The following is a 26,080-nucleotide window of genomic DNA, read 5'->3' as shown; positions in this document are numbered from 1 at the left end:
TGTCATCTGCCTTGTCTGGCAGCATTTCCCCCTTCTTGAGCTTTATTCTTTTCTACCATGAGACTTGCCCTCTTTGGCAGCACCAAGGCTGAAGTCGTAGGGGAGATGGCTTCACGCAGTGGGACTTCAGCTCTTCTCTCCTAACTCTGTAGCCATGGCTGGGCCCTCGCCTTAGCCAGATCTGCTTATTGATTCAGTGATTGGCCTTAACTGCTTACTCAGCATCTTAGATCTCTGCAGGGGCTCACTCTTTTCCACTGTCACGTTGTCTTTGCTTTTGCAAACTTGCGTGCTCATATCCTGTGCCTTTCACACCTCCATGCAAAGCTACAAATCATGTGCACAGCTTGTCGTTAGTCATCCTTCTGGCAGAATTTTTAGGGTTAGACTTTCTCGACTCAAGAGATCGGAAGGGCAGTCGTACAGTGCTCCGTAATAAACTCACCCGGTGTGACTTGAACAGCTCTAACCAAGCGGCCTGTCTGCAAGATGAAGTTAATACTAAACAAGCTGAGAGTGACTTTGCGGCCCAGAAGCCGGTTTGCAGCGGGTGCGGATGCTCCCGGCAGCCCGCCTGCGTGGGGAGCGAGCGCTCGCGGCCCGGTGCGCCGCCGTTCGTATTTACGCTGACTGTAATTCTACGCAGATAAAACCCTTGGAGTGCTGTTTGGCTGTTGATGGGTTGGAAACAGCTACAAATATTTTAGACAATAAAGTGGGATCCGAGCACAGTCTGACCGGCGTGGCTGTGATTGTGCACCCAGGCAGGGCCAGCACCCTGCGGGGTGGTGGGGCTGGGGACTGGCTGTGCCCGATCACTCTGCGCTGGGGGGGCGTGCACGGCTGTGAGCCTGCGTCTGCTGCCCGGTTCAGGGCCAGGACACAGCTCCTGCCTGTTTTATTAGTACTGTGGGTCCAGCTGGTGGTGGTTGTGCTCGTGGCGCTGTTCTGCACCACCATCTCTCCTCCCTCAAATCTGAAACCCCAAGGTGCAATCATTTTCGTTTTGAAAAAGTGGTCTCTCCATCTGAAGCTGCAGATGCCATGAGATCCACGTGGCTGTGGGGATCGTTGTCCTTGGCATGCTTTACTCTGCAGTGGAGACATTCGCCGTCCGCTGCTTCTGGCATGACTCCGGAGGGTGAGGTGGTGTTAGAACTCTGTGTAGGAGACAGGGTATGAGGACGACTCGCTCTGTTGTTCACATACAGCATTTTCCATTTGAGAGACATAATTGTCTTCAGTCTGTGCATGATACCTGGCTCCTAATGGTCCCAGCCCCTGACTGGGGAGCGACTCGGGAGACGGCGTGGTAGCGGGTGCCTGTGAGCCCCACAAGTCCCTCGCAGGAGCGGTGCAGCCACCGGCAGCTCCATCATCCCCGAGTGCCAGGCGGGGCTGCTCTGTCGATGGACGGGCCCGTTGCACCCGCTGCGATGTCGCCAGGACCTCCCCGGCCTTTGGGTGCAGGAGGGTCAGGGTACGCCCGCAGAGAGCACCTCCTCTCGCCGCTCCCAAAGCCAGGGAACACAGCACAAGACACTCACAGAAATCACGTATGTGCATGGGAAGTGGATTAACACGTTAGCTCAAACACACGTTTTCTGAGAGGTGCGAGTCTAACCTCTGTCCGGGGGAGCGTGCCTTGCTGTAGGTACGATACCACTCAAGCAGAGCTGTAACAGCAGCTCTGCTCCTCTTCAACTGCCTTCATCTCCGTGGGCACCAGCAAAGCGCCCGGCACATCTCCCAGGCGGAGGGGGGATGCATACCTGCCATGAGGCACTCTTCCCAGTTACAGATGAAGCCAGGAAGGAGAAGGTCATGGAGATGAAGGAAAGGACAGGATCATGCATCCACTGAGCGCTGTCAGGGATGCGACTTTCTGAAGTGTATTATCAGTTCTGTGAATCCTCACATGCTGAAGTGGTGGCTGCTAGACCTTTTGACACCTCCGGCAAGGCAAATCCATTATGAATTCAGTTTTGGTCTTCCCTGAATATGTTCTTCCATCTTCTTGGTTTGTGCCCTCGAGATGTCCCCTAAAACTGACCTGACTGTTTCTGGTCCGTGACATCAGCCTCATCGGAAAGAACTTGTTCTCCCAGCTTGGTGCTGTGTGCCGCTTGTCAAGCTGCGAGCCCAGAGTCCTTCGAGGGGAGAAATGTGAGACAGTCTTTATTCTGCCATTTAACTCTCAGCCTCCATCGTACATTCCAGCACCTTCCCCAAGCAGGACCCTGTGCCTTGGCTTCATAAAACATCCTGGCCTTCTCCCCTGAGCTTGCTCACGAGTCGTCTCACGTGTGCTGACGGCGCTCCCGCAGAGCTCTGGGCCACTGACAAAAGGTAGTAACTGCAGTGCTGAAAGCTGGCTGGAGCTATTTTCACTGCTATTTTAACGAGTGTACAATTTGTAAGTAATACAGTTCTGGGCACTGTCAGTGGGCTCTGCCAGGAGGACAGGAACAATCTCAGCTGTGTGACACTCGGCCAGCCTGGGGGTCCCAAATGGTCCCGCTGGTGCCGGCACAGCCCCGAGCAGCCCCGCACAGCCCGGCACGACGTGGCAGGGCTGGCAGTGGTGCCTCCTACCACCCCACCCCCTGCTCAGTGTTACACTCCCTGGATGCATCTTCTGCATTCCCCTACCACTGTTTGGGGATACCTGGCTTAGTTAATCTTCCAGGCTTTAGTGGAATATTTTAAAGTCATGGGACAAATCTGCTGGCCTGCTTAAAGAGTAGTATCTATTCAGAGGAGCAGCTCCTGTAAGAACAGTGAAATTATTTCAGTGGGTAAGTGTGGTAGAGTCAGGCTCAAGTAAATGCTGTGAATGTGCCATACGTGCTCTTTGCAGAGCTAAAGATAGTCATGTGCACTGCATGCTTCATGCAAAGTTGGCCTCACTTTGAGCAGAATTAAAGCATCAATAACATAAAATAAAGCAGGTATGGCTTTATTATTCTCTCAAACTGATGTATAGAGAGATTAAATATCAAGGAAAAAGATTTTCTGCAAGTATGAGAAGTTATTACCTGAAGAATCACAGTGTTTTGTAGACAGGCAGACCATTTCAGTGTGAAAAAGCTACCCTTCAGGGACTCTGTCGTACAGTTTATCCTGCAGGTTTGTTGTCCCAGATCCAAGCTGTATCATTTTAAACAAAAGGGGTCATTGCTGTGTTTGCTACAGATTCCCAAGCAGACATTCCTTTGTTTTTTCTGGGGTGACACTTGCAAATTTGCAGTCCCGTCCTGAGTTGTGATGCTGCATTATCCTGGGGGTGAAATGTGTTGGACAGTCTGTGTTGACACCCCGAGTACTTCTGCTGTTCAGCCCCATGTTTGCTGAGCAGGGGCAGTAAGGAATGGGCCTCACCACCCCTGTCCTACACGGTACCCCTTCACGGTGATCCCTCCCAGGTGCTTCTTGTCAGTCCCTTTGGTAGGTCACAGCTGATCAGGGCCAGTGGTGGAAAACTCAGTGGGTTTATTTTCTGCACAGTCACTGCCACTCTGAGCACTGGGGGATGAGGGACAACCTGGTGGGTCCAGTGGGTCCATTCCCAGTGCCACTGGGTCCCATTTCCACCTGCCGCAAGCCTTGTCTTTGCATCATTTTGCCAGAAGCTGAAGCTTCTGGCTCCTGAAAACGTTTGGAGCGCTGGGCACGTGCCGTGGCTGGGGCTGCTCAGGTCCTGCGTGAAGGTCACCCCACTGCCGCGGGGAGCTCTGGGTGCCTCCTGCCTGATGCCACCACATCTGCAAGAATTGTGTCACTGCTTGGATCCTGAGTCAGACTTGGTGGTGGCAAAATATTTCTGGCGGCGGGGTAGACAACGTGCCCCTTCCCAGGTGCCTGTCTGCTGGAGGCGTCACAACAAGCCGCTCTGCCCAGGCGCATGACTCACGCACGCTCCCTTTTTTAAGAAATACAGATGCGGAGTAAATGGGAATCAATTACACTTCCTACACAAAGAATCCCCTTGATTTAGCATCTGACACAGACACATCCTTCCTTCCAAGGGAACAAAATTGAAAATTAATTTGAGTTCCAGGGAAATTTCAGCTATGAATACTCTTCCTCAGCAGTGAGTCTCCTCGGCCGTGTCACACACGTGAGAGTCCCTGCAGCAGCAGCTACCGGGGGGCCAGGGGGCCCCGTCCCCGGCAGAGCCCCCCCCGGGCAGTGCTGGCCGGGCTGGGCTGTGCTCAGGGGCTGGTCCCTGCGGACAGAGCTGCTGCCACCGCTTCCCCTTCCTGCCATGGGGAAGGACCCTTCACCCTGCAGCCCCCGCGATGAAATAAGCTGCTGACGTGAACAGCAGCCCCAAGAGCGGGGCTTTCCTTCACTAGTGCTTGGGCACGCCAGTCCCAGATGTCACGTACAGGACTGCACTGATGTTTGCGTGTCTGGGAACGAGGAAGAAGGGCCGATGTAACTGCTGAGTACCAAGGACCTGTGCCTGGAGGGGCTGGGGTATGCCTGGCAACCTTCGCCCTGTTGCTCTGTCTCTCAGGCAGACACAGTGACTGGGGACGGGGTGAGGTGCAGGGGTGGTCTACAGGACATCGGTGACCAACCAGCTCTCTGCGGTCTGGGGGTGTCTGACAGCACGTCTGTTTGCAACGCAGCATAGGGCAAAATGCCTGAACTGCTGCTGCAGGACTCAGACAGACCGCAAGTTGTATTCGTGTCCAGCTGAGGTGTATATCTGCTCTATGTTCTTCCTTATTTTGCTGTATCCAAACAGTAATATGAAAAATAAAACAAGGAAAAGGAAAAAAAAAAAAAAAATTTCCATATATCAAGCAGGGCCACAGTTGTTTCCAGGTCTCTCTCATCTCTCTGGAGATGCGTGCTGGCAGCTCCCGGCCGGCGCAGGCAAGGTCTCGGTGGGCCTGGCTTGCCCATGGTACCTCCTCATCCTGCACCTCCAGCAGAGCCACCCCTCCTTGCTGGAGGTGCAGCATGTGGTGGAGAATGAATTCAGGTAAATTCTTCAGGACTGAGTGCCTTACAATGTTACGGAAGAGGAAACATCAGTATTCCCAAACTGCCATTCTTTTGAGAAGAAATCACTTCCCTTGTCCCACACAGGTCAGCAGTTGTCTTTGATCAGTCTTTGCGCAATGACAGTTTTAGAGAAAAAGCATTTGCTAACAGAAGATCTGGATCTGGGTGATGTGCAAGCCCAAGGCGATGGCTCCAGGCTGAACCGGGAGGTTCTCTGGAGGCCAAGTCCCAGGCTGGAGCTGGTTTTCACGTCTCAAAACCAGGATGGTGTGGCCCCAGCTTTCTTGATAAAGTGCTTTACAGTCCAAGTTTCAAAGCTGCTCTTTTCTAAACAGAGCCAATGCCTGAGCAGGGACTTTGCTGTCAGGGGCTGTGATGCTTCTGGGACGTGCTCTGCTTGGTACCTCTGGGGCCTTCTCCAGTGCCACAGCCCCACTCGCTGCCCCAGATGCTCCCTCCAGCACCCCCTGCTCTCCTGGCATGGCTCCTCTCTCAGCTGCACAGGGAGAGGAAAACGAGTGCTACGGGCCAGCCAGGAGACAATACCCCGCGCGCTCCACCAATGCAGTGGGAATTTTGTGCAAAGTTGCCGTCTTCTCTGGATCGGAGGCATCCCCCGTGTCCTCTGACACCAAGGGCCTTTCCTGAAGTTCAGGTCAGGAGGTGGTGCGGCTGCCGTGTGCCTGACCGTGCATGCTGCACCCCGACAGCTGCCTCTCCTCCCTCTGGGGACATTTGGAACTGTGGGTTGGCAGTGTGGGACGCGCTTCTGTGCGAGTCTCCATTCTTTGGCCTTATTTTAATCCTTTAACAGTTCCAAGCAGTTCTGGACTCAACCGTGGCTGTCTCCCAGCCACTGTTCCTGTGATTAAGGACCTATGTAGGCAGAATGAGTGAATGTCATTTGGTCAAATTATTTAAATTCACCTTTGGGAGAGAGTTGGAAAGTACCTTATAGCTACCGTCACACAGACAGAAAATGAACTGTTTTTGTGGGATCTGTGAGGGAGGGATCCATTAGGAAGCTCTGGATTTCCAACGGCAAGGACAGAGAGGGTAACGATCTGTGGGCATTAGTCCGGGGAAGCCATGGCACCAGCCGAACAGAGCTCACAGTAACGATGGTCGTGTTTGGAATAGAAATGCTGGTATCTTTGTGCTGACTTGAAACAAATCTACAACAGTTGAGATATTTAGCTGGACAAAGGCAGTTTCAGGATCATCTTTGCTGGTTTCTCGGAAGCATAGTGAGCTGTACATCTCTGGCTGAGGGGTGTATGAGAAGGGCGCCTCAGGTTGGAGAATCTGGTAAACGCACAAAGGAGAAAAGTGGGCCAAGAAGGCTGTTCTTGGGTGAGTTGGCCAAGAGTTGCCATCATTTTCCAAAGGGGGGGAAAGCTAATGTAAGTCAAAGAGTTAGCTGCAGGCTTCTGATTAATAAAATAATGAAAATGGTAATGGGTTAAGCAAATGAAGAATCTGCAAAAGAAGTCCTCTGCATTGCAAAGTTGTAAATCTGTAGATCTCTGCTGGGGTGAGCACGTACTTCTCCTTGTGTTCTTGATGCGCTGGGGTGGGTTTGGAAAAGCTCTCTGTGTGCAGCCTGTTCCTTGTGTCCACAATGTGTATGGCGTGTTCAGAGGGATAGCAGGACTGAAGGACGTAGGCACCGCAACAACCAGAACTGCAGTACCAAATTTGAAGTGCATGGCAAAAAAAAATGGGGTCTCGTTGCCCTCTGAGGCGCCCAGGCTGCTGACACAGTGTGAGGTGGTTGCAGAGGGCTGCACTATGCCACTGCAAGAGGGAACTTCCTAATTACTTCAGCATCTCTGCAACTGCCTTGCTGCGAGCTGGTCCCAGTGGGCCCTGGCAGTCTGGGCCCTGGCCCCGTCTGGGCTGATGTGCTGGTACTTACTGGTAAGGAGGGCAAGAGGACGGGGGTGCCAAGTCCCCTGCTTTTATCCACTTGCTCAGTGGCTTTGATGGAGAATTTGGATGGTTTAGTAAACTCTTGGTAAAAAGCAAGCACAGTGTGCAGCTCCAGTCGTATCTGTTGTGCTCGGTGGAGCTGCCAGGGCTCCCTGAGGGTTTGGATGTGCTGGCGAGTCAGGGGAAGGAGCGGCGCCTGAAGGCACTGGAGCAGCTCAGGTCTGTGCACGCTGTCAGGGCTGAGATATCCTGAGCAGCATTTCTGGGGATGTTGCCGGTGACGCTGGAGAAGCGACGCAGGTTTCAGTCTCTGAAGATGTAACTGTAGCTGAATAATTTTGAGGACTTAACGTTTTGCGCTAGAGTGTCAAAGTCTCCACTCATTTTCCTCGCGGTTCTTGCTGCAGATGCCTGTACCATCTCAGTGGTTTTCCCAAGGTAATTTTAGCGAAGGCAGAAGGTGTCATGCTGTGGCTTGTGGAGTCAGAAGTTGTTTATCAGTTGTGCTGGAGTAACCAGATCTATCTCAGTCTTTGTCATGGTGCTCTGTGGAACTGCCTGGGCACCCAGGAAGGACCTTCAGGAAAAGGTCCTTCTAGACCTCTAGGTCTGCTCGGTGCCTGGCCACGTACGGGGAGGCGGTGATGTGAGCATCTGTTTGAGGAACAGAATGTGTACCCCAAGACCACGTGCACACATCAGACGTTGAATGCCACGTGTAGGGCACTGGGTTTTGACCGAGATGCACATAAGGACTTAGCAACCAAAATGTTCAAGGTTCCGTTGTGGTAGGCTTTGCAAATGATTCCCTTCTTCACAAGGTAGCTCCTGCCTTCCTCACGGCATGGGATTCTCCACCACTAGGAGCTGCAAAGCCACAGACCTTCTGGGGTTGGAAGGTTCATGGTGCCTAGAGTAGGGAGGGACTGATTAATCGTCTCCTGTCACTCCTGGATAACAGTGACCAGGAGATACTGCTGAAATGATTCTTCTTTTTCTTTTCTTTTTTTTTTTTTTTTTTTTTTTTCATAGAGCAAAATTTTTGAAATAACTTGTCTTGATCAGCAGCAGCCTCCGAGGATCCACCTGGACCTTTGCTTCCATCCTCCAGTGAGGTGTGGGGTTTGGTAATCCTCCCACAGCTCCCGTCGGTTACCATCTACCATAAACTTGCCATGCACCTTTAGCAGAACTAGGCTTTCTCTCACCTTTGTGAAGAGCATCTGCCAGAGAGTGAGGTGCATGTTAATTCACGGTGGTTGCCTGTTCCTGCATTTGCTGGGCTTATCAGACAGGTTGTCCGAATTCCTAAGGACTGTGATCTTGCAGGATAGGCAGGATTAGAGGCGTAATTTTCAGAAATCCCGTTACCCTCTTTATCAACTGATAGAACTGTATTTTGTCTTTTCAGCAGGACTCTCTAAGATCTGATGGAGCTACCCAGTGATATAAAACACTTTCAGCTGTCAGGGTGGAGAGGCACAAATCCAACTGCCACTGGGGATGTTTCACTGGCTGGGATGCACAGACAGTGCTTTAAAGAGTGAATCAATATCCGTGATTATATAAACGGAGACAAAACCTTTTAATTAATTGTCTCTCTCGGGTTTCCAGTTCCGCTCCGTCTCCTCCAGATGCGTTCGTAGGGCTGTAGCCACAGCCGGGCGGAGGTGTCTGTGTACGTCAGGGGAGGTAGCTCGACATCCAGAGGATCCCTGCTGTAAAGCACGGGTCAGTGCCCGGCGAGGAGGAGCAGGACCTCTCCCAGCACGCGCTTTGGCCGGCTCTCGCAGCCGTTGTCAGCGCGTCCTTGGCGGCAGACTCTCGCTCCAGGTTTCTGAAGCGTCTTGTAGGTCAGGGTGGCGGGTGCCGCTTGGCCACGTGTGCCCCTCCGGGGGCTTTCCGCGTTCGGCCGGTGGCCGCGTGGCCGGCGTCACCCCGCACTGCGTTTCCCTCGCGCGGTGCAGCCCCGCCGAGCTCCGGCTGCTGCCCACGGGTGCCACGATCTGGCCGCGGGCTCCGGGCTCCTGCGTGGCGCCGCCGCGCAGGCCCCCCTGCTAATTAGCCGGAGCGCTGGTCTGGCGCCTGCCTGAGGAGGAGCAGGGAAGGCGGGTGACTCCCGTTGCCTCCCTTTTCCCGAACAGTGTGAATCTGCCACTAATTGGCTCTCGTTAGCAGGTGACTGCGCTATTCTCATGTAGTTGTGCAGAGATGATCTGAGACCAGAAGTTTCTCAGCAGACTGAACAGCAAGCTAAATGAGCCGTGCTCTAGGAACAGAAAGGAATCACATCATTGTGTGCAGGAGCACTACCAGTCTGCCCCAGAATATCAGCTCAGGTCTGCCTCGTTACCCAGCTCGGGGGGCATGGGGGGGGGGGGGGGGGGGGGAGAAGGGGGCTCCTGCTCCACTTCTGCGGCTGGAGGGAGCCCCAGCGGTGGGGCGTAAAGCTCGCAGTGTCAGAAACTGACCCCTGAATTTTTGACAGAACCTGTGTTTCTTGGTCATTATATCAGGTCTGACCCAGGTGATACCCTAGGCAGAGTGTCTCTGAAGTTTTCTCCCATTTCTGAATTCAAGATCTCTCCCATAATAGCTAATTGACAGCCAAGGGAAATTCCCGTTGACCCCAAATATATGCTAGGGGGGACACCCAGCTGGAAAACAGCTTTGCAAAGAAGGCCCTGGGGGTCCTGGATGGCATGAAGTTGAACACGAGCCAGCCACGTGTCCTTGCCACAAAGAAGGAGAATGGTATCTGGGCTGCGTTAGGCAAAGCATCTCCAGCACTGGTGAGGCCACAGCGGGAGTGCTGGATCCAGCTCTGGGCTCCCAGGAACAAGAGAGAGGGGGAGACATGGAGAGAATCCAGTGAAAGACCATGAAGATGATGAAGGGACACAAACATCTGTCCTGTGAGGAAAGGCTGAGAGGGCTGGGTCTCTTCAGCCAGGGGAAGAGAAGGCTCAGGGGGATCTCATAAATGTCTATAAATACCTGTGGGGAGGGTGCCAAGCGAGGGCAGAGCCAGGCTCTTCCCAGTGGTGCCCAGTGCCAGGACCAGAGGCAACAGGCACAAACTGAAACACAGAAGGGTCCCCCTGAACATCAGGAAAGACTTCTTCCACTGTCAGGGTGACTGAGCACGGACACAGATTGCCCAGGGAGGTTGTGGAGTCTCTATCCTTGGTGATGTCATCTGGCCATGGTCCTGGGCAACCAGCTCTGGGTGGCCCTGCTTGAGCAGGGGCTTGGATGGGATGACCTCCGGAGGTCCCTCCCAGCCTCAACCGGTCTGCTTGATTCTGTGAATCTGGGGAAGTTTTAGAAGTGACGAAGCTGCTATTTTCTTGCTGGAGCTGAAATCGTTTCCATCAAGCCCAGTCTATTTCTGTATCTGTCAGCCACGCTTGTAGTAACAATTTAAAACTCCAGAACAGCAAAAGCATTTCTTCCAACGGACACATAGTAAGTGCCATAATCAAGACGCAGCGTTTAGTCGTAGTCGAATTCTGTCTAACACTACCAGATTATAAGGACCCGGTGGACTGTATCATACTGCTTGTGTGTTGGCAAAAATCTCGCTTACCTAAACACCAAAGGGTGCAGCTCACAAAGATCACTGCAGCTCACACTGCTGGACAAAGCTGGAAGACCCATGGCAGAGCACGTGTTGTGTGCTTCTTCCCAGCGAGCTTTGGGTACAGGTGTCTCCAGACAGCTTCCTACAAAGACATTGTCTCCAGGTACTCCGTGGGTGCAGAGCTGCATGTGTGAGAGCACCTAAATGTTCTCAGAGCAAGAGGAGTAGTTTACAAGCCCTTCCTTCCATGGTTGAAGTGAAAGGCAACACCAGCACCAGAGGCAAGTCATTTAAAAAAAGAAAACAAGAAAAAGCCTGCTTTTGGGACTGTTGCCATGTGGACAAGAACAATTTAACAGTCATACAGTTACTAGGAATGGCTAACAGGTTAACTGCAAAGCTGCTAAATACATTTCATTCCCGAAGGGTTCAGTTTATACTGCATTGTGAAACAGTAGGAAATTTCCCCATGCAAAAACCTTTTCGTACCCAAAAGCAACAAAATAATCTGATATTCAGCTCTCAAGGGGGAAAAAAAAAAAATCGGGACCTGTAATAGGTACATTCATGATAATGTGCAAGGCACCTTGGTGTGTTCACTGCCCCCCAGAGATACGCAGGAACGCGGCAAGAGAAAGCTGGAGTCACTCCCAGGGCTCCGGCACAGCCTCGCTGGCTCGGGCCCGCCGCGGCCCCTGGGCCTGCCGCCGCGGCCCCTGGGCCTGCCGCCGGCCCCTGGGCCTGCCGCGGCCCCTGGGCCTGCCGCCGCGGCCCCTGGGCCTGCCGCCGGCCCCTGGGCCTGCCGCCGGCCCCTGGGCCTGCCGCCGCGGCCCCTGGGCCTGCCGCCGGCCCCTGGGCCTGCCGCCGCGGCCCCTGGGCCTGCCGCCGGCCCCTGGGCCTGCCGCCGCGGCCCCTGGGCCTGCCGCCGGCCCCTGGGCCTGCCGCCGGCCCCTGGGCCTGCCGCCGCGGCCCCTGGGCCTGCCACCGGCCCCTGGGCCTGCCGCCGCGGCCCGTGCTGCAGCAGCAAGCAGGTCACCGGCCGCGCTCTCCCCGAACCGGCGTGCCCTCACCTCGCCCCGCGGGTGCTCCGCTGGGACGGCGCTGGGCAGGCATTCCTCGAAGAAGGAAGGAGGGGGAGGAGGGTGGTTTAAACCTGGAACGAGAATCCTTCAGCCAGAACTCACCTGACAAAAAGCGATCCTTTTCTGATCAGCCTCTTGAGAGCACAGAAGAATTAAAGCAACCGTCCTGGGTATTTGGGACTGCTTGATGTGTTTGAAGTAATTGTGGGAACTATTAACTATCTGTTAATTTACCTGCGGTGATTTGAACCGACCAGGCTGTGGAAGGGAAGTCTGTCTTCCCTCAGAAATGACTGTGGCTTGTTGAGGGGATTATCGAAGTGTCCGCTCCTGTGAGGACACTTACATGCTGGGACCCAGCGCTGTTCCTGGTGGAGGCACCCTGTCAGACGGTCGGGTCTCCAGGCACTATCGAATCTGGACGCTTCCAAGGACTAAAGTACCTGTAAGAAGCCTAAGACATGGAGGCACACATAAATCCAGCTCAGATAGTTATTTTCAACAGGCAGAGCAAGCGTGAGACCTCAGAACTTGTACGCAAAGGCGGGTTTTCATAGTGAGGCACAGGCTTCCAGCAGTGTTTCTCGAGCGCCCATTTATGTTTGAAGAAGCAAACCCGAGCCCGAGGGCCGCAGGGCCTGACCGGGGGAATGCTGCGTGCAGGCTGCTTAGGCTCCTGGCACCAGGCGAAGCACCCATAGAAATCCGATTTTAGCTCGCTGGCTTCCAGAGCAGGCTGCCGGTTGCAGAGGCAGCAGATGACATTAAGGAGGACGAGCCCTCCATCTGCTATCGAGGCTCATCCCAACCAGACGTGTCCCTCTTGCCGCCGTGCTTTTGTTGAGCGATACCTACTGCTGGGCTGACCTACCCAACGCCGCGCCCTGGCCGCTGCGGTGAGGTCTGATGTGCTGTGCAGACAGATGAGCTTCAGGTAAACGGCAGCCGTAAAGAGAAAAGCCCCACGATCACCAAGGGCAGGATCTCTGTGCAGAAAAAGAAAGGGCCACTGCTCTTCCGCGGTGACTGCATTTTATGTGAGCTGCCCCCAGTTCTCACCCCCGTGGGGAGCGGTGTCCTCTGGCGCTCAGCGTCTTGGCCACAGCGTCCCGTGTGTCTCGGAGGGGAGGAGGATGTGGGCGTCACACGCGGCGAAATCACGATTATACGCTGGGGACATGAAGAAGCTCCTTAGCTGCTTAATAAACACTGCTGCAGTAGTGTTTGTTTTATTAATAATATACAAGGCGTCCTGGCTGCTGTTCAGAAATAAGTTATGGATCCAGCAGCGATTAGGTACAGCTTAACTAGGCGGTACAAAGGATGAAACCCGCTTGTTCAGGCCTCAAGGTGCCTTATGCCGCAGGGTGATAAAGTAGGTGAAGAAACACGTTGTCAGTTCGTGTGGAAACATGCCAAGAGGCACGCAGCTCTTGACTGATAGAAAACATAAAGCCCATTCCAGGCAGTTCTTCTCACATTTTCCTGTTGCAAATATAGGTAGAAACGTTCCCAGAGTAGAGCCTGAACCTGGAGCAGCTGCAGAACTGACACAGGTCTCCATCAAGCAGGCATTAACGTGAAATATGATTAAGCTAATTAACATCCTTTAACTGAAATTGAGCCTGCCAAAAGAACCCAAACAAAAATGGTGGTATTCCTTGAAACTATTACAAAACTTGTTATAAATATACCGCTGAAATAATAGATGTAGGCTTCTGAGACATTTTGACTTAATAACTCCTTAACGATTAAAAAATGAGTGTGCTACAAAATCAATATGGCAGATAGGAACTGGATTGCAAACCTCGCGATGAATGCGTCCCCAGCGCCACAGCTGGAGGGGCGCCGCGCGGGCTTTGGGCTGCTGTTCCGATCTTCGCGTCGCTTGTGCAAGGACCGGCCCTTGGCCCAGCGGCAGCGTTTTCAAGGGTCACGCAGAAGACGAGGCAAAGCTGTGGCCGAGGAAATGCGCGGGAGATGGCGCGTCACGCTGCCGCGCGGCTGCCGGCGGGTGCCAGGCTGCGGGCCGGCGGCAGCTGGGGGGGCAGCGCGGGTGCCGCAGGCCGGTGCCACGGCGAGGGGAGGGGGGGCTGGTGCTCGGCGGGGCGGGGGGCTGCCGGCTCTGTGCGGGCGCCCGTCCCCGCGTGCAGAGCCGAAGCGCGAGAGCCCGGGGCTGAGCGTGCCCGGGCCAGCGCCCGCACGCAGCCGGGTGCAGAGCTGCGGTGTCGGCGAGGCGCCCCGCGCTGAGCAGATATTTTTCTGAGCTGTCTGCAATACCTACATCTTCTGCATGCTGCTCGTGACTGTTTCTAAAAACATAAAGGGGCCTTTTAGAGAGCTGAGCCGGTCTTTAATATCTCTGCATTGACTAAAAATGATACCGGAGTGACATTTAGAAGTATTATAAGGAAAGGGCAGCTATTTATTTCTTATTAAGTGTTTTTTCCCTTGAGGGGCTGTAACTGAGCGCAGGACTGGAGCAGCAGGCTGCCGGGCTGAGGCTGGCGGGTTACTGGGTGCCCATCCCCGTGGAGCCGGTCGCTGCTGTGGAAGCTTTTTCCCGGCGCGCCGGGGCAGGCTGCGGGCACCCGGCCGGGGCGCCGTGCCCCCCGTGCTCGGCTCGGCCACGGACCTGCGCCTTCGCGGGTCTCCGTGCTGCGGGCCGGGGCCGGTGCTCCCCGGTGGACACCGTCCTCCCTCCCGGCTGCACCCCGCTCCGCGAGCAGCCGTGTACCCCTCGGGGGTACGGCCGGTTTGGGGGTGCACGTACGGGACAGCTCTAAGGCAGCAGCCGCCACCCCCCTCTCCCTGCACCGTCACCGGCAGCACCCCTGGCGGGGGGGGGGGCGGGAGGGGACCCCCTGCCCCGCCCGGGGGGGCAGCAGGAGGGTGGCGGTGAGCAGCCCCACAGGGGCTGTGGAAGTGTGGCCCCACGGACCCGGGGGGGAGAGGCAGGGCGCGGGGGGGGGGGGCGTGGGGGCTGCACGGTGACGCTGTACGCGCCGACAGGGGCTGCGGGGCGGGGGGGCTGCAGGGTGGGTGCTGCCAGCGAGGCTGCAGACAGCCCCGGCACCCCCCCGCCGTGTGCAGGGTGCTGCGAGCGGGGGGTCTGCGGTGCGGACAGGTCGGGGGGCAGAGGGGACCCACCCTGCCTCCGCGCTGCCCCCGTGCAGAGAGCACTGCTGGCACCCCCCCGCCCATCCCCACCCACCCCCTGGCACTGCCCCCCCAAACTGTCACAACACCCCCCCCCCCGCACACACACCCACCCCCTGCACCCCGTACGCGGCTCCCCCGGGAACCCCCCCGAACTACCGCACCCGCCGGCACTGCCCCCCCAAACTGTCACACCCCTCAGCACACCCTGTCCCCCGGGAGCCCCGCCCCCCGGCACTGCCCCCTAAACTGTCACACTCCCCCCGCCCCCCACCCCGCCCCCGTGCGCGGCTCCCTCGGGAACCCCCCGAACTACCGCACCCCCCGGCACTGCCCCCCCCAGTTGTTACAACCCCCGCCCCCCACACACCCCCGGCCCCCCGTGCGCGGCTCTCCCGGGGACCCCCGAGCCGCCCCTCCCGCCCCCCGGCACTGCCCCCCGGCACTGCCCCCCCAAACTGTCTCACACCCCCCCCGGACCCCCGAGCCGCCCCTCCCGCCCCCCGGCACTACCCCCCGGCACTGCCCCCCCAAACTGTCTCACACCCCCCAGACCCCCGAGCCGCCCCTCCCGCCCCCCGTTGCTGCCCCCCGGCACTGCCCCCCCAAACTGTCTCACACCCCCCCCTGACCCCCGAGCCGCCCCTCCCGCCCCCCGGCACTGCCCCCCCGTCTGTCTCACCCCCGCCCCCACCGCGGACCCCCTCCCGCCCCCTCCCGCCCCCCGTTGCTGCCCCCCCGGGCCGGGGCAGCGCGGCGGCGGCGGCCGCTAGGGGGCGGCTCGGTGCGCGGCCCCGCGGCGGGTCGGGGCGGGGGCGGGGGCGGGGGCGGGGGCGAGCGGGGGCCGGGGCGGCGGCGGGAGCGGCGGCGGGAGGCGGCGGGGCCGGCGCCGTCCCCGTCCCCGCCCGCAGGGGGAGGAGCCGCCGGCGGCGGCACCTGCCCCGGGCCATGGTGCGCGCGGCGGCGGCGCGGCGCCGGAGGGAGCGGAGCGCCGAGCGGGGCGGGCGGCGCCGCGCCATGGAGCCGGCGGCGGGCGGCGGCCCCCCCGCCGCAGCCGGTGCCCCCCCCGCCGCAGCCGGTGCCCCCCCAGCCGCAGCCGGTGCCCGCGCCCGGGCGGCGCCGCGGCGGCCGGGGCTGCGCTGAACCCCCCTCCCCGCCCCGGCCCCCGCCATGGCGCAGCCCGCGGGCCGCGGCGGGCCGAGCCGCGAGCTGCCGGGCATCAGCACCGTAACCTACGTCTTCGTTTACAGCCCCGGCGGCCCGGCGGGGCCCCCCGGCCCCGGCGCCGAGCCCGCGCCGCACGCCGCGCCCGCCCCGCTGCGCGGGCCCAAGCGGAAGCTGTACAGCGCCGTGCCCGGCCGCAAGTTCATCGTGGTGAAGAGCTACGCGCCGCAGGGCGAGGGCGAGATCCAGCTCAACCGGGGCGAAGCCGTCAAGGGTGAGTGCGGGCGGGGGGCGGCGGGCGGGCGGGCGGGGGACCGGGGGATGGCTCCCGCCGGCTGCGGGTCCGGCCCGGGGGTCCCGCTCCTCGGGCCGCGGGGCCGGTCGCCCCGTCTGTGGCGGTGGGGTCCCGTGGGGGCTGCGGGGCTCCCCTCGCCCGGCTGCGGGGTCCCCGCTCGGCTCCAGCCCTGCGTCCCTCCGTCGGAGCCGGGGGGGGGGGCAGCGAGCCAGCCCTGGCTGCGGGTCCCGGGGGGGGGGCGCAGGGCCGTGGGGTGCTGGTGGGGCTGCCCGGTCAGGCCCTAGATACGGGGCCACAGCTCCTCGGCACGGCCCCGGGGCCCTGGCCCCGCAGTTGGTCCCTGGCCACCGGTCCCACCCTGCGCCACGGGGCTGTGGGTGCCGCGCTCGGCTGGGACCCCCCAGGAGAAGCGGGTGCCTCTCTGAGCCCTCCTGCCCCCAGCCGAGGGTTGGTCCTGCCTCGCACCCGCCACGGGAGCCTGCGAGGCTCCCACCCTCCGCCAGCCCACCCCTCGCTGGGCGCGGGCTGAGGGGGAGGTGGGCGAGGAAGCGCTTCCGAAACAAAACTCCCAGCCACCCGCGCTGAGGAGCCGCGGCGACGCAGAGCTCGCGGGGGGATGAGAGGCTTGGAGGGATAATGGCACTGCCCGTTAGGTTGGGCGGACTTCGAGAAAGACGTGTAAACCCTGCGGTAGGTCGTGAGTCGGCTTCCAGCAGGCAGGGATAAGAAAAGGCTTCCGCTGCAAGCGGGCTAATTCCATAGTTTTTCACAGAAAGTTTAAGGATCTTCTTTTCATCTTCCTGCCTCCACTTTTTCTGCTGATGCCTCTTGCAGCGCAGGCTGGAGCAGTCACTAATCTGACTAGTTGCGTTCACTGCAATGTGGCTCTAAGCTTGGCCGTGGGAGACAGGGTTTGCTGTTCCGTGCTCTGGATTGCTGCTTCAGAAGCACATTAGACCTCTTGAGTCCTGGGCTGTGGATGCCAAAAACCTCCCCTCGGAGGTGGCAGTCCAAGCAGTCCTGCTGTTGCCACCACCCATGCGTCTTTGTCCCGAGTGGAGGAGGGGGTGGACGCGAAGTGCCTGTGGCTTGGCCCGTGTGCCAGGTGGCGAGGCTTTCTGCCGCGGGGCAGCCGGAGTCAGCGGGTGTGCCGTGCGTGGAGCTGCGCCTCGCGTGCTGGTGGGGTGAGGGTGTTTGTGGCCAGGAGGTTGGAAGGAATCAACAGACGGGAAGGGCTTTTGGGTCAGAAGCGCTCTTCCCATCTCTTGCCTTCACCCACTTACCCAGTGTTTTCTGTCACGCCCTTCTGTATCTCCTGATGCATTTGCATTAGGTAGGTGGTCCTGATGCCATTCCTTAGTAATTGCAACAGAATGCTTAATTCACGTATTCACCTGTGATTGTTTGCATATCTTCTTGATGTGATCTCCAGAGAAAAAGAAAGTTGTGGGCAGCACCATGGGGAGGAAGAGCAGACCAGGATGGGCAGTGGCTCCTCGGACTCTCAGCTGGCTTCCTCAACGTGTGGCTGAGAAGGCTTAATAAGAGTTAAGAGAATCACTTCGGTGACTCGCTTATGAAAGATCTCCAGGCAGTGTAGATGGGCAGCGCTCAGTTATTTACTGCTTTTGAGATGCCGATTAATTTTTGCGAGGATAGGAATATTGACAGTTATTGGATAGGGTGCCCTGACGTTGCAGACAGGTAGGGTGATGGGGATAAATGGAAACCAGCAGCCTGAGCGGAACTGCTGCGGCTGGTGCTTTGTCATGTTTGGTGGACTCGTGACTCCTTTGGAAACGGGGTAATCCTCCGTGGGAAGAACTCTCTCGCACCCGGCTTGTGGGAATTAGAAGCCAGTTAAGTGAGGGCCCCTGACCGAGCTGGTGCTGGACTTGTGCTTCGAGCTAACGGGGGTGCCAGGGTGTCCACAAACGGGCAGCAGCGGGGCGAGGCGGTGGGAGAGTGCACCCGGAGGGGATGCCTGGCCGTGGGCAGCTGCTTTGTCAGCCTGGGGGACTTCGGATCAGGGTCCTGAAAAGGATGTGCCAGCGGGGTGGGGACTAACTGAGCTGCCCAGGAATCAGAGTGTTGGGGTGTTGTGGGTGGAGGGTCCTGGAGGAAGAAGGTGGCAGTTGGGGGAGGCGTTGAAGTGTGGTGGGGATCAGCAGAGGAGCTGCTTGGGGAAGGGTGGGAGCTGATTCTGGGAGTGTTGTCAGAGAATTGCTGGAGGCAGTTGCCTGATGAGGTGAGCTGCGTTTGGGGAGATGCGGAAGGGCGGGAGCCCTGCATGGAGGGAGCTCTCAGAGTGATGATGAGGGAGGAACCTGTCTGAAGGTGCAGGTCTGAGTGAGGAGCTGTCTATGGGCAGGAGTGTGCTGTGGGAAGGGACCTCCACAGGCAGGGCTGTGCTGGGCAGGCAGGGGCTGGGAACTGGAGATGGCTGGTGTGGAAGCTGTGATACAGGGCTGGTGTCTCATCTTCCGATGTGTTAGTGAGGGGACCTAACAGCCATCCCTTCAATGCGGTGATACTCGGTGATTTCAGGTGGCTGGGGCTGCAAGCAGCTACTGTCAGAGAGGAGAATGGCTAAACATCTGGCAATTTTTATCTTGAGAATTGCAGAGAAGGTGGAGAAGAGTTTGAGGTGGAGTAACGTGAGCACCCCTGTACTCGTGTGTGTGTAAGCCACGTAAGCGTTTGTGTACGGCCCTGTTGGAAGCGTGACTGTTATGAAGGAGATGCTGCTTGTTGGTGTGCTGTCTTGTGAGAAGGCTGAGCATCCTTGAACATCCAACCAGAGTTGCATTCTGAGGCGGTGTTCCTTGTTGAAAGCAAATGGACTCCTGCAAAAGTTCTGCTGAATGCTGACATCAAGCAAGGGTCTTGTGTACTGGATTTGGTGGAGCGAGGGATGCACTTGAGCCTTGCAGTTGTGATGGATTTTCTCGGGGCTTTGCAGTAGGAGATGGTTTGGTTTCAGAGCACAGTGGAAGTTAAGGGTTTCTGTCTTGACTGTATACCGTAACTGTCCTGGTAGCTGGTGAATGACAAAAGGCAATAATCAATACAGTTAATTCGTTTGTAAGATAGCTAAAGAATTCAAGCAGAGGAGAGTCTGTCCTTGATCTGCTTGTTACTGATAATGAGAAATGAGATGAGATGCGAGCGCCCCAAGCAAAGGGAAAACCAGTAGTCACCAGCACTGAAATCACAAGGTCACAGGGAGAAATGGTTCACAGGTAAGGCACAATGAGGACTGAATCTCCAGACTGGAAACTAGGGAGAAATTAGGAACACAATGAACATGCTGGTTTTGGAATCTAATTTCTTTGCACTTTGTGATTAAGAGGAGTTATTCTCAAGCAACTGTTACCATGTGCATCCAACAGTAGGTTTTCCTCTCTAGTGTGGTTCTTTATTGACATTCCCTACTGCAGTATCTAAGATAACCCTCTGTAAAATAAATGGCAAACTGAATTTCTGTTGGCTGTAGTTATGGTTTTGTTGAATTATTATTGTAGCAGTTCTCAGTTGTGCTGGAGGTTGTTTAGAGAGAGAGGATTATTTTACTTGTGAATAAAGTTGTTACTGCACAGAGAATATCGTTTTCTGTTAGTGGAGGGTTTTGCAGTTTCTGTTTGGTGATGAGCCAGCTAGTTTTCTCTGGACTTTCTTTATCCAGCCAGAAACATTTAAGAGAGGCTGCTCGTGCACAGTTGGCTCTGGGCGGTAGGATCCCCACAGGAAGGCAGCTGTTGTGGTGGTTAGAGATGGAGCCATTAATAACTTGGAAGGTTAGCCAAAACTTGAAACGTCACCCTCAAAATATCTGTGCCCATGGTGATCCAGAGCAAAGGGGTGACAAGCAGCTGCCTCCTCACCAGACTGCTGTTTCTGTGTTCCTCTCGTTCCCAGCGCTGGAAGAACAGAGATTGAGAAGGAGTCTCGTGGTCAGTGAGTTGAGTCCTTGGCCCATGCACGGCTTTAGTCACCTGTAAACTCATCACGCTCCACCTTTAAAACCACTGACGCTTTACTCCTGCTGTTCTGGTGGGGAGGCTGCCCTAGAACCTTCCAGACTTCAGGCTTCATCTCTTCTAACTTCTGGTACAAGTGTTCGTGGCTGGTTTAATAATTTTTTTGGTGTGTCTTTAGACACAACAGACTGCTGTGATCTGGCTGTGAGACATCAAAGGCACTGTGACCAGGTCCTCGTTTGGAAAGAGGAGACTGCTTTTTCCTTTCCTAACAAATGAAATGACTTAGTCATGATTCCTGCCCGCTAGCCTTATTTTAGTGATTCACAGAGCAGGGATCCCAGGCTTCACTGGCTCTGAGGGCCAGGTGCCTGAGAACAGTATCCCACCTGATGCTGCAGAGCATCTCCTGGTGCTCATTGTCTGCCGGGTCTCTTCAGCTGGGGCCACCCTGTCCTGTGGGTGCTGACTCGGCGTTCTGCCCAGCACCAGGCAAAGCTGGGGCTCATGGGCAGCCTGTGGCCCTCTGAGCTCCGCTTCACTCTCTGTGCTCTTGTGGCCCTTGGGTGCCGACCGTCCTTGCTTTCTGTCTAAGGAACACTTTAACTCCCCTGGGGACTGAAATACATTAAAAAAATGCCTTTGACCCCAACACTGTGAGTATGCTGAGAGCTGGACTGTAAGAGTGGATGAACGCTGTTCCAGTTCTCTGCAGCCCTAAGTTTCTTGGAGGTGGTTGGGCACGAGTGGGGATCCTACCAGGGCTTTGGAGAACAGGAGTCGTTACCTCTCATCTGTGACCTGGGGGGAGTGATGGCAGACCGCTGTGCAGGGCTGTCCCCGTCTGCTGTGGTACGTTCCTGTGCCGTGGCTTTACCAAAGGTGCTCTGCCATGAGCACGGCAGTCGTGGCCACTTGTCCCGGTGTGACTTGAACGATACCTCGTTTGGGAGCAAGGCACAGGCATCCTAATTGGGTGGCTGAGGTGGTTAGGTGTTGTGCGAGCCTGAGAGCTATGCTTCTGTGCTGTTTGTCTCATGGTCAGTTAAAAGATTTTTCAGGAATAATGAGGTCTTCTTGAGACATGGGTAAATTATTTCCTCTTGTTGTTGTTGGAAACTTTGAAAAATGAGTCATGGAAGAGGAAAAAAGAACTGCTCATGAAAGACAAAAGAAAATGGACTGAATAAAATATCTCAGGGATGTGAAAAACTTTTTGGAAGAAGTGGGTTTTTATTGCCTACAATATATAGAACTGCATGGCCAAGCCTGTGGTGACCAGGTGGCTGGGTACGATCCTGTTCCCTTTCAGGTTAGCAGGACATACAACTAACGCTTTTCCACCGTGGGCTTGGGTAATTTCCCTCCGAGATCTAAGCAAGGTCCTGTCCCTGTGTGGTAATTAGTCTCTGGTCAGCTAATGCCCAGGGCTCCTCTAAGGGGTCCGGCAGCGCACTGGCCGTCAAGAGAGCCCGGCGGTCCTGGTCCTGCTCCTGCCCCCACGCAGGGAGATCAATGGTCCCTACTTCTAGACCGTTCTCCTGAGGCAGGTGGACACAAGCAATCATCGTTTCTCTGCTTTTCTGATTGTTTCATACTGACTTTCAAGCCATGTAAACGTTTTCAACCAGATTTGTCCCATGTGTGGAGGTCTCGAGGCCAGGTTGCTCAAGACATGGCAGCTGAGGGTGGGGAGAGCAGCCAGTTGGCAGCTCCTCGAGCTCGGTGGCCCTGGCCACCAAGCCTGCGCAAGCTCCGCAGCGGCCACCACGCGATGCGCCGTGTTCTGGCCAAGGAGGAGCGAGAGCGTGGCTGGGAATATTGCGGTGGGAAGAGGTGCCGGGGCTGTGTGGGGAGCAGGTGGTGGTGGGCTCGGGAGAGATGCTGTGGGTGCACAGGGAGCCATGGGCATGGGGGGGGGGTTGTAGGACACGGGCTTCCAAACTGCGGCTCGGCGGTGGGCTGCAGAGTCGGTGGACTGTCTTTTATCTTGCCTAGTATGTCTCTGGCTATTCTTGTTTTCACAGAATAGTTCGGGTGGGAAGGGACGTCTAAAGGACGCCTACTCCAACCCCCCTGCCCTGAGCAGGGACATCTTCAACTAGATCAGGCCGCTCAGAGGCCCGTCCCACCTGAGCTTGAACCTTCCAGGGATGGGCCACCTCCCACCCCCCTGGGCAACCTGTGCCACTGTCTCACCACCCTGTATTTTCTGTATAGATGTCTGACCTCTTTCTGATCCCTGCTGTGCTCTTTATGCCAGTTGTGTCATAAGACATCTAATTATGCCTGATGTAGAAAAGTATCTAATCTTACTGGTATATAAATATGCTACTCTTCAGTTTAAGTGTTCTCTTGTTCCATGGAAGTTTGGGGTTTTTTTTAAATCCTACTATTATATGCCTGGTTTGTATCTGCCTAAATACACATTGCTTTGCCATTAACGTGACCCATTCGTTAAATCGTTTCCTCCAGTTAAATAGTTTTATACCTCTGACCAACCCTTCTGCTCTTCTCTAACCCAGTTTGGTTTCTGTTACAAATAAATTGGTCTTTGTGATTGCAATCTTGGGTGGTGTCCAGGTGGATCTTGCATTGCTTTGGCTAAATGATTTCAGATAGAGAACATAGAATTTATATACCCTGTTTTACCTCTTTAAAGGAACTAAACTTTACAAAATTAAGGAATATTAAATATACATTTAGCTTAAGCTGTGAACCGTAACTCCCTTTCCTCCCTTTGCATGTTTATTCGCTTGTTAAATGTTGATAACAGCCCATGTAAGTCACAAATATAGTTGACTGTACTTTATTTGATGTTTCTTCAGGGGTGTTACAAGTTGGATTGCAGTTTGCACAGTTCTTCCAAGACTATCCGATGACTGTACCCTCTCATTTACTGGGGAGGGGGGCTGATGTGCTGGGTTATGCTGGGGACTCGCAGCGCTGCACTGCCCGGCGCTCACCGTCACGGAGCTGTGGAGCACCAGCAGCTCCAGGGACCGTGTTGGGTTTCTCTGGGATTCTGCAGGAGGCCAGTTCTTGGTAGCCAGCGTTGAGCTGGGCCCTGACACCTGAAGTGTCACTGGCTGGTTGTTTGGTGGTTGGAACAGACCTGGACCATGCAGAGGGACGAAATGCTATTTCGTAGGCAGTCTCTTCCATCCAGAGCTGGCTGCAGGCTTGTGGTGGTCTTGAACTGTACCCACCACAGCAGCATAACCTAGAAAGAAAGAGACCAAAAGCCTGGTTAGGAGTGTAGGGGTTTCGGTGATGAGGAGCCTGCCCTCCTGATGAATGCGGGTGGTCAGAAGTCTGCTAGATATGTGCATCCACCTGGACAGCCCCCAGCACCAGGGACCCGTCTGGATGTTGGGGCACTGAGCGTTTGCAGGAAATAGCCATCTGATACCAGAGTCTGTAAGGAGTATTAGGACACTGGCGAGGAAAGTAGCTTGTTAGAGCCTTGCAAGCTTTCTGGAATGTTGTTTATGGCCTGATATCAATCAAGGATTAAGAAGGTCAGGTGGGATCTGATGAGGACAGTGCAATGGGGAGAAGTGTCAAAATCTACTTTGGTGCAAAGAAGAGATGGAGATTCCCTGAGGACACACGGAACAAGTAATCCCTCTGTGATTATGAAAGCTGCCACCAGTTGGCATTATAAACTCTATTTTTAGTAATCCTAACCTATGGCCAGAAAAATTGGTCTGGCCTAAAATTCTCTCACTCTTTAAAGTTTAATTTTTGCCACAGATCAGGCTGCGCACATTCAGGCTTCTTAGTGTGGTTTGAAGGGATAAGCACGGTTGCTGGCCGAGGGGAGAGCTTCTGCGCCTCGTGCTCCTGCCCTGGGGCTCGGAGCACCGAACTGACCCGGGACGGGCAGTCCCAGCCCCGTCGCTCAGCGAGTAGGCGATGCGCAAGCGAGAGAAGCTGCATCCTGGCACCAGCGGTTAATCTCCAGGGCTGTCGTGTTTGAGGACAGCTTGGCCGCCGTCACCTGTATCGCAGCCGGGGGCTCTCTGGGTGGTGTTTTGGATCGGGATTTGCCGGCCGTATGTTGCCTGTAGAAGACAGTCTCTTGGCACGTGCCCAAGCTGAGCGTTTTTTATGATCACTAGCAACAGAAGTTAACAACAAACCCTTGATCCTGTGTTTCCATTCCTAGCTTTGTTTCTGTGAATGAGTTTATTACAGAGTGTCTCTGTGTCTACTTCAGGGCTAGGAGGGACTCGGAGTTACTGGTGAAGCTTTTCCTTTGTACCAGGGTCAGGAAATTCTCCTTCTGTTGCTTCTTGTTTTGTCTACCGGGAAGGTCATTTTGAAAGAGATGGGAAGAAGCCAAGATGCGGCTGGTTGCTGTAGCCTGGTACAAGAATTATACAACCTCTTGGGACTGCTGTCTGTCATAAGTCTTGCTTTCTGCTGTGCTAAATTTCTTTACTTGAGGTTAGGACAGGATTTTTCCACTGAGAGTTTACGTGTTGCAGGTCAACAGCATGATTTCTGGATTGTTGGAGCTACTAAACTTAAAATGGCCTGCTAGGGCCAAATAACCCATCTGGAAATCAAGGTGTCATTGACAAGAAGTTCTCTGCTTAAGAATTTGGAGGGGAAAAAAAAGAAATCACAAAGTGAAGGGAGGATTTAGAGATGATGTCAGGCAGAGCAGCATAAGGATCTCTGTTTCTCTGGTGCACAGAGGAAGGACAAAAATGGCCTGAACTGTTGTGGTCCACTTGCCTCCAACTTCACTTTCCATTCAGGAATGCTAGTGGAGAGATTCTGCAGTCTCAAATCTCAAACTTTTTTGTACTTTCTTTTTTCTTCAGCATAAATTCTCCCAGGGAATAGAATATTAGACTTCAAAACTCACAGGAACTTTCTTCAGATGTTAGCCTTTTTTCAGTACCAGCTTTCTACAAGGATGCTCATTATACATGTAAGACCATACTGGTGAGATAATTAGATGCTTCAAGAACAACCAGATAAGATACTGAATTTGTATTAATGGACACCGCGCAGGTTTGCAGTCTGTCCTGTTGTGTCCGTTTCCTGTGCAGGACTCTGCTCTGCTGCCTTTGACTATTCACGCTGAAGCTTTAAAGTGTTTGAAAGCATTTAGGTCAAGACAGCTATGTTCTGCAACGTTCTGTATTTTTCATTCTTTCTTCACTTGCGTGTTTTTAATGGAATTTCTCCTCTCCTTTTATTAAGAGGAGAGTAGTAAGTGTTACATATGTCAACAACTCTGTGTTTGCATATTCAGCGAGGAGCAAGGTTGCCCCAGTGTCTCTCTGAAATACACCAAAATGAGATTCTTTAATGTGTGGCTCAAGTACCATTTAAAAGTCATATAGATACCCAGTGTGAGGTTGGATTATTGCATATTGCCATAAAAATGATAGCATTTGTACTTGGCATCTGCAGTGATATGTTGAGAATTCTTATCAGCCTGTCACTGTAGGAGGAGAAACCTTGTTGACAAGTCAAAAGAACGAGATACTATCAAAGCTCTCGCTTCTGTGTCAGAAATCCTCTGTCTCCTGCTTTCTGCTCCTCAGGTACCCGGTGCCTACGGCTGTGTCCGGAGCCCAGCTGCACAGCAGGGAGGCAGAAGGTTCCCAGCAGACTTCACTGGTGTGGTTGTACTTGGCTCGTGTGCATCAGCTCAGTGGCTGGACCCAAGCTCAGAGAAAGCATGCGTGCACAGAAATTGTCCTTTATTTTTAGTCTTACTTCCAACACATGGTTCAGAATGCCTCTGTCTTACATCTTGATTTGGATGGACTTTTTCCTTTGAAGAAATGTTGGGTTTTCTCCTAAAGATACACCTCTGAAATTTTTAATTTTTTTTTTTTTA

At 55.1% G+C, this 26,080-nt stretch overlaps 1 protein-coding gene across 1 annotated transcript in view; it reads left to right on the top strand.

Moving 5' to 3' along the window:
• The window catches only part of SHANK3 (SH3 and multiple ankyrin repeat domains 3), a 392,105-nt gene that overhangs the window by 173,414 nt on the left and 192,611 nt on the right, over window positions 1–26,080 (top strand). Inside the window, exons 13-14 of the mRNA XM_042793413.1 lie at window positions 5,530–5,550; window positions 15,955–16,213. Of these exons, the coding sequence (XP_042649347.1) occupies window positions 5,530–5,550; window positions 15,955–16,213 (280 nt within the window). The remainder of the gene's footprint in view (window positions 1–5,529; window positions 5,551–15,954; window positions 16,214–26,080) is intronic.

This window comes from Tyto alba, unplaced genomic scaffold, assembly GCF_018691265.1.
Source record: "Tyto alba isolate M040663 unplaced genomic scaffold, T.alba_DEE_v4.0 Super-Scaffold_2, whole genome shotgun sequence".
Taxonomy (NCBI): Eukaryota; Metazoa; Chordata; class Aves; order Strigiformes; family Tytonidae; genus Tyto; species Tyto alba.
Note: the sequence above shows the minus strand (reverse complement) of the source record. Positions and strands in the feature narration are given on the sequence as shown.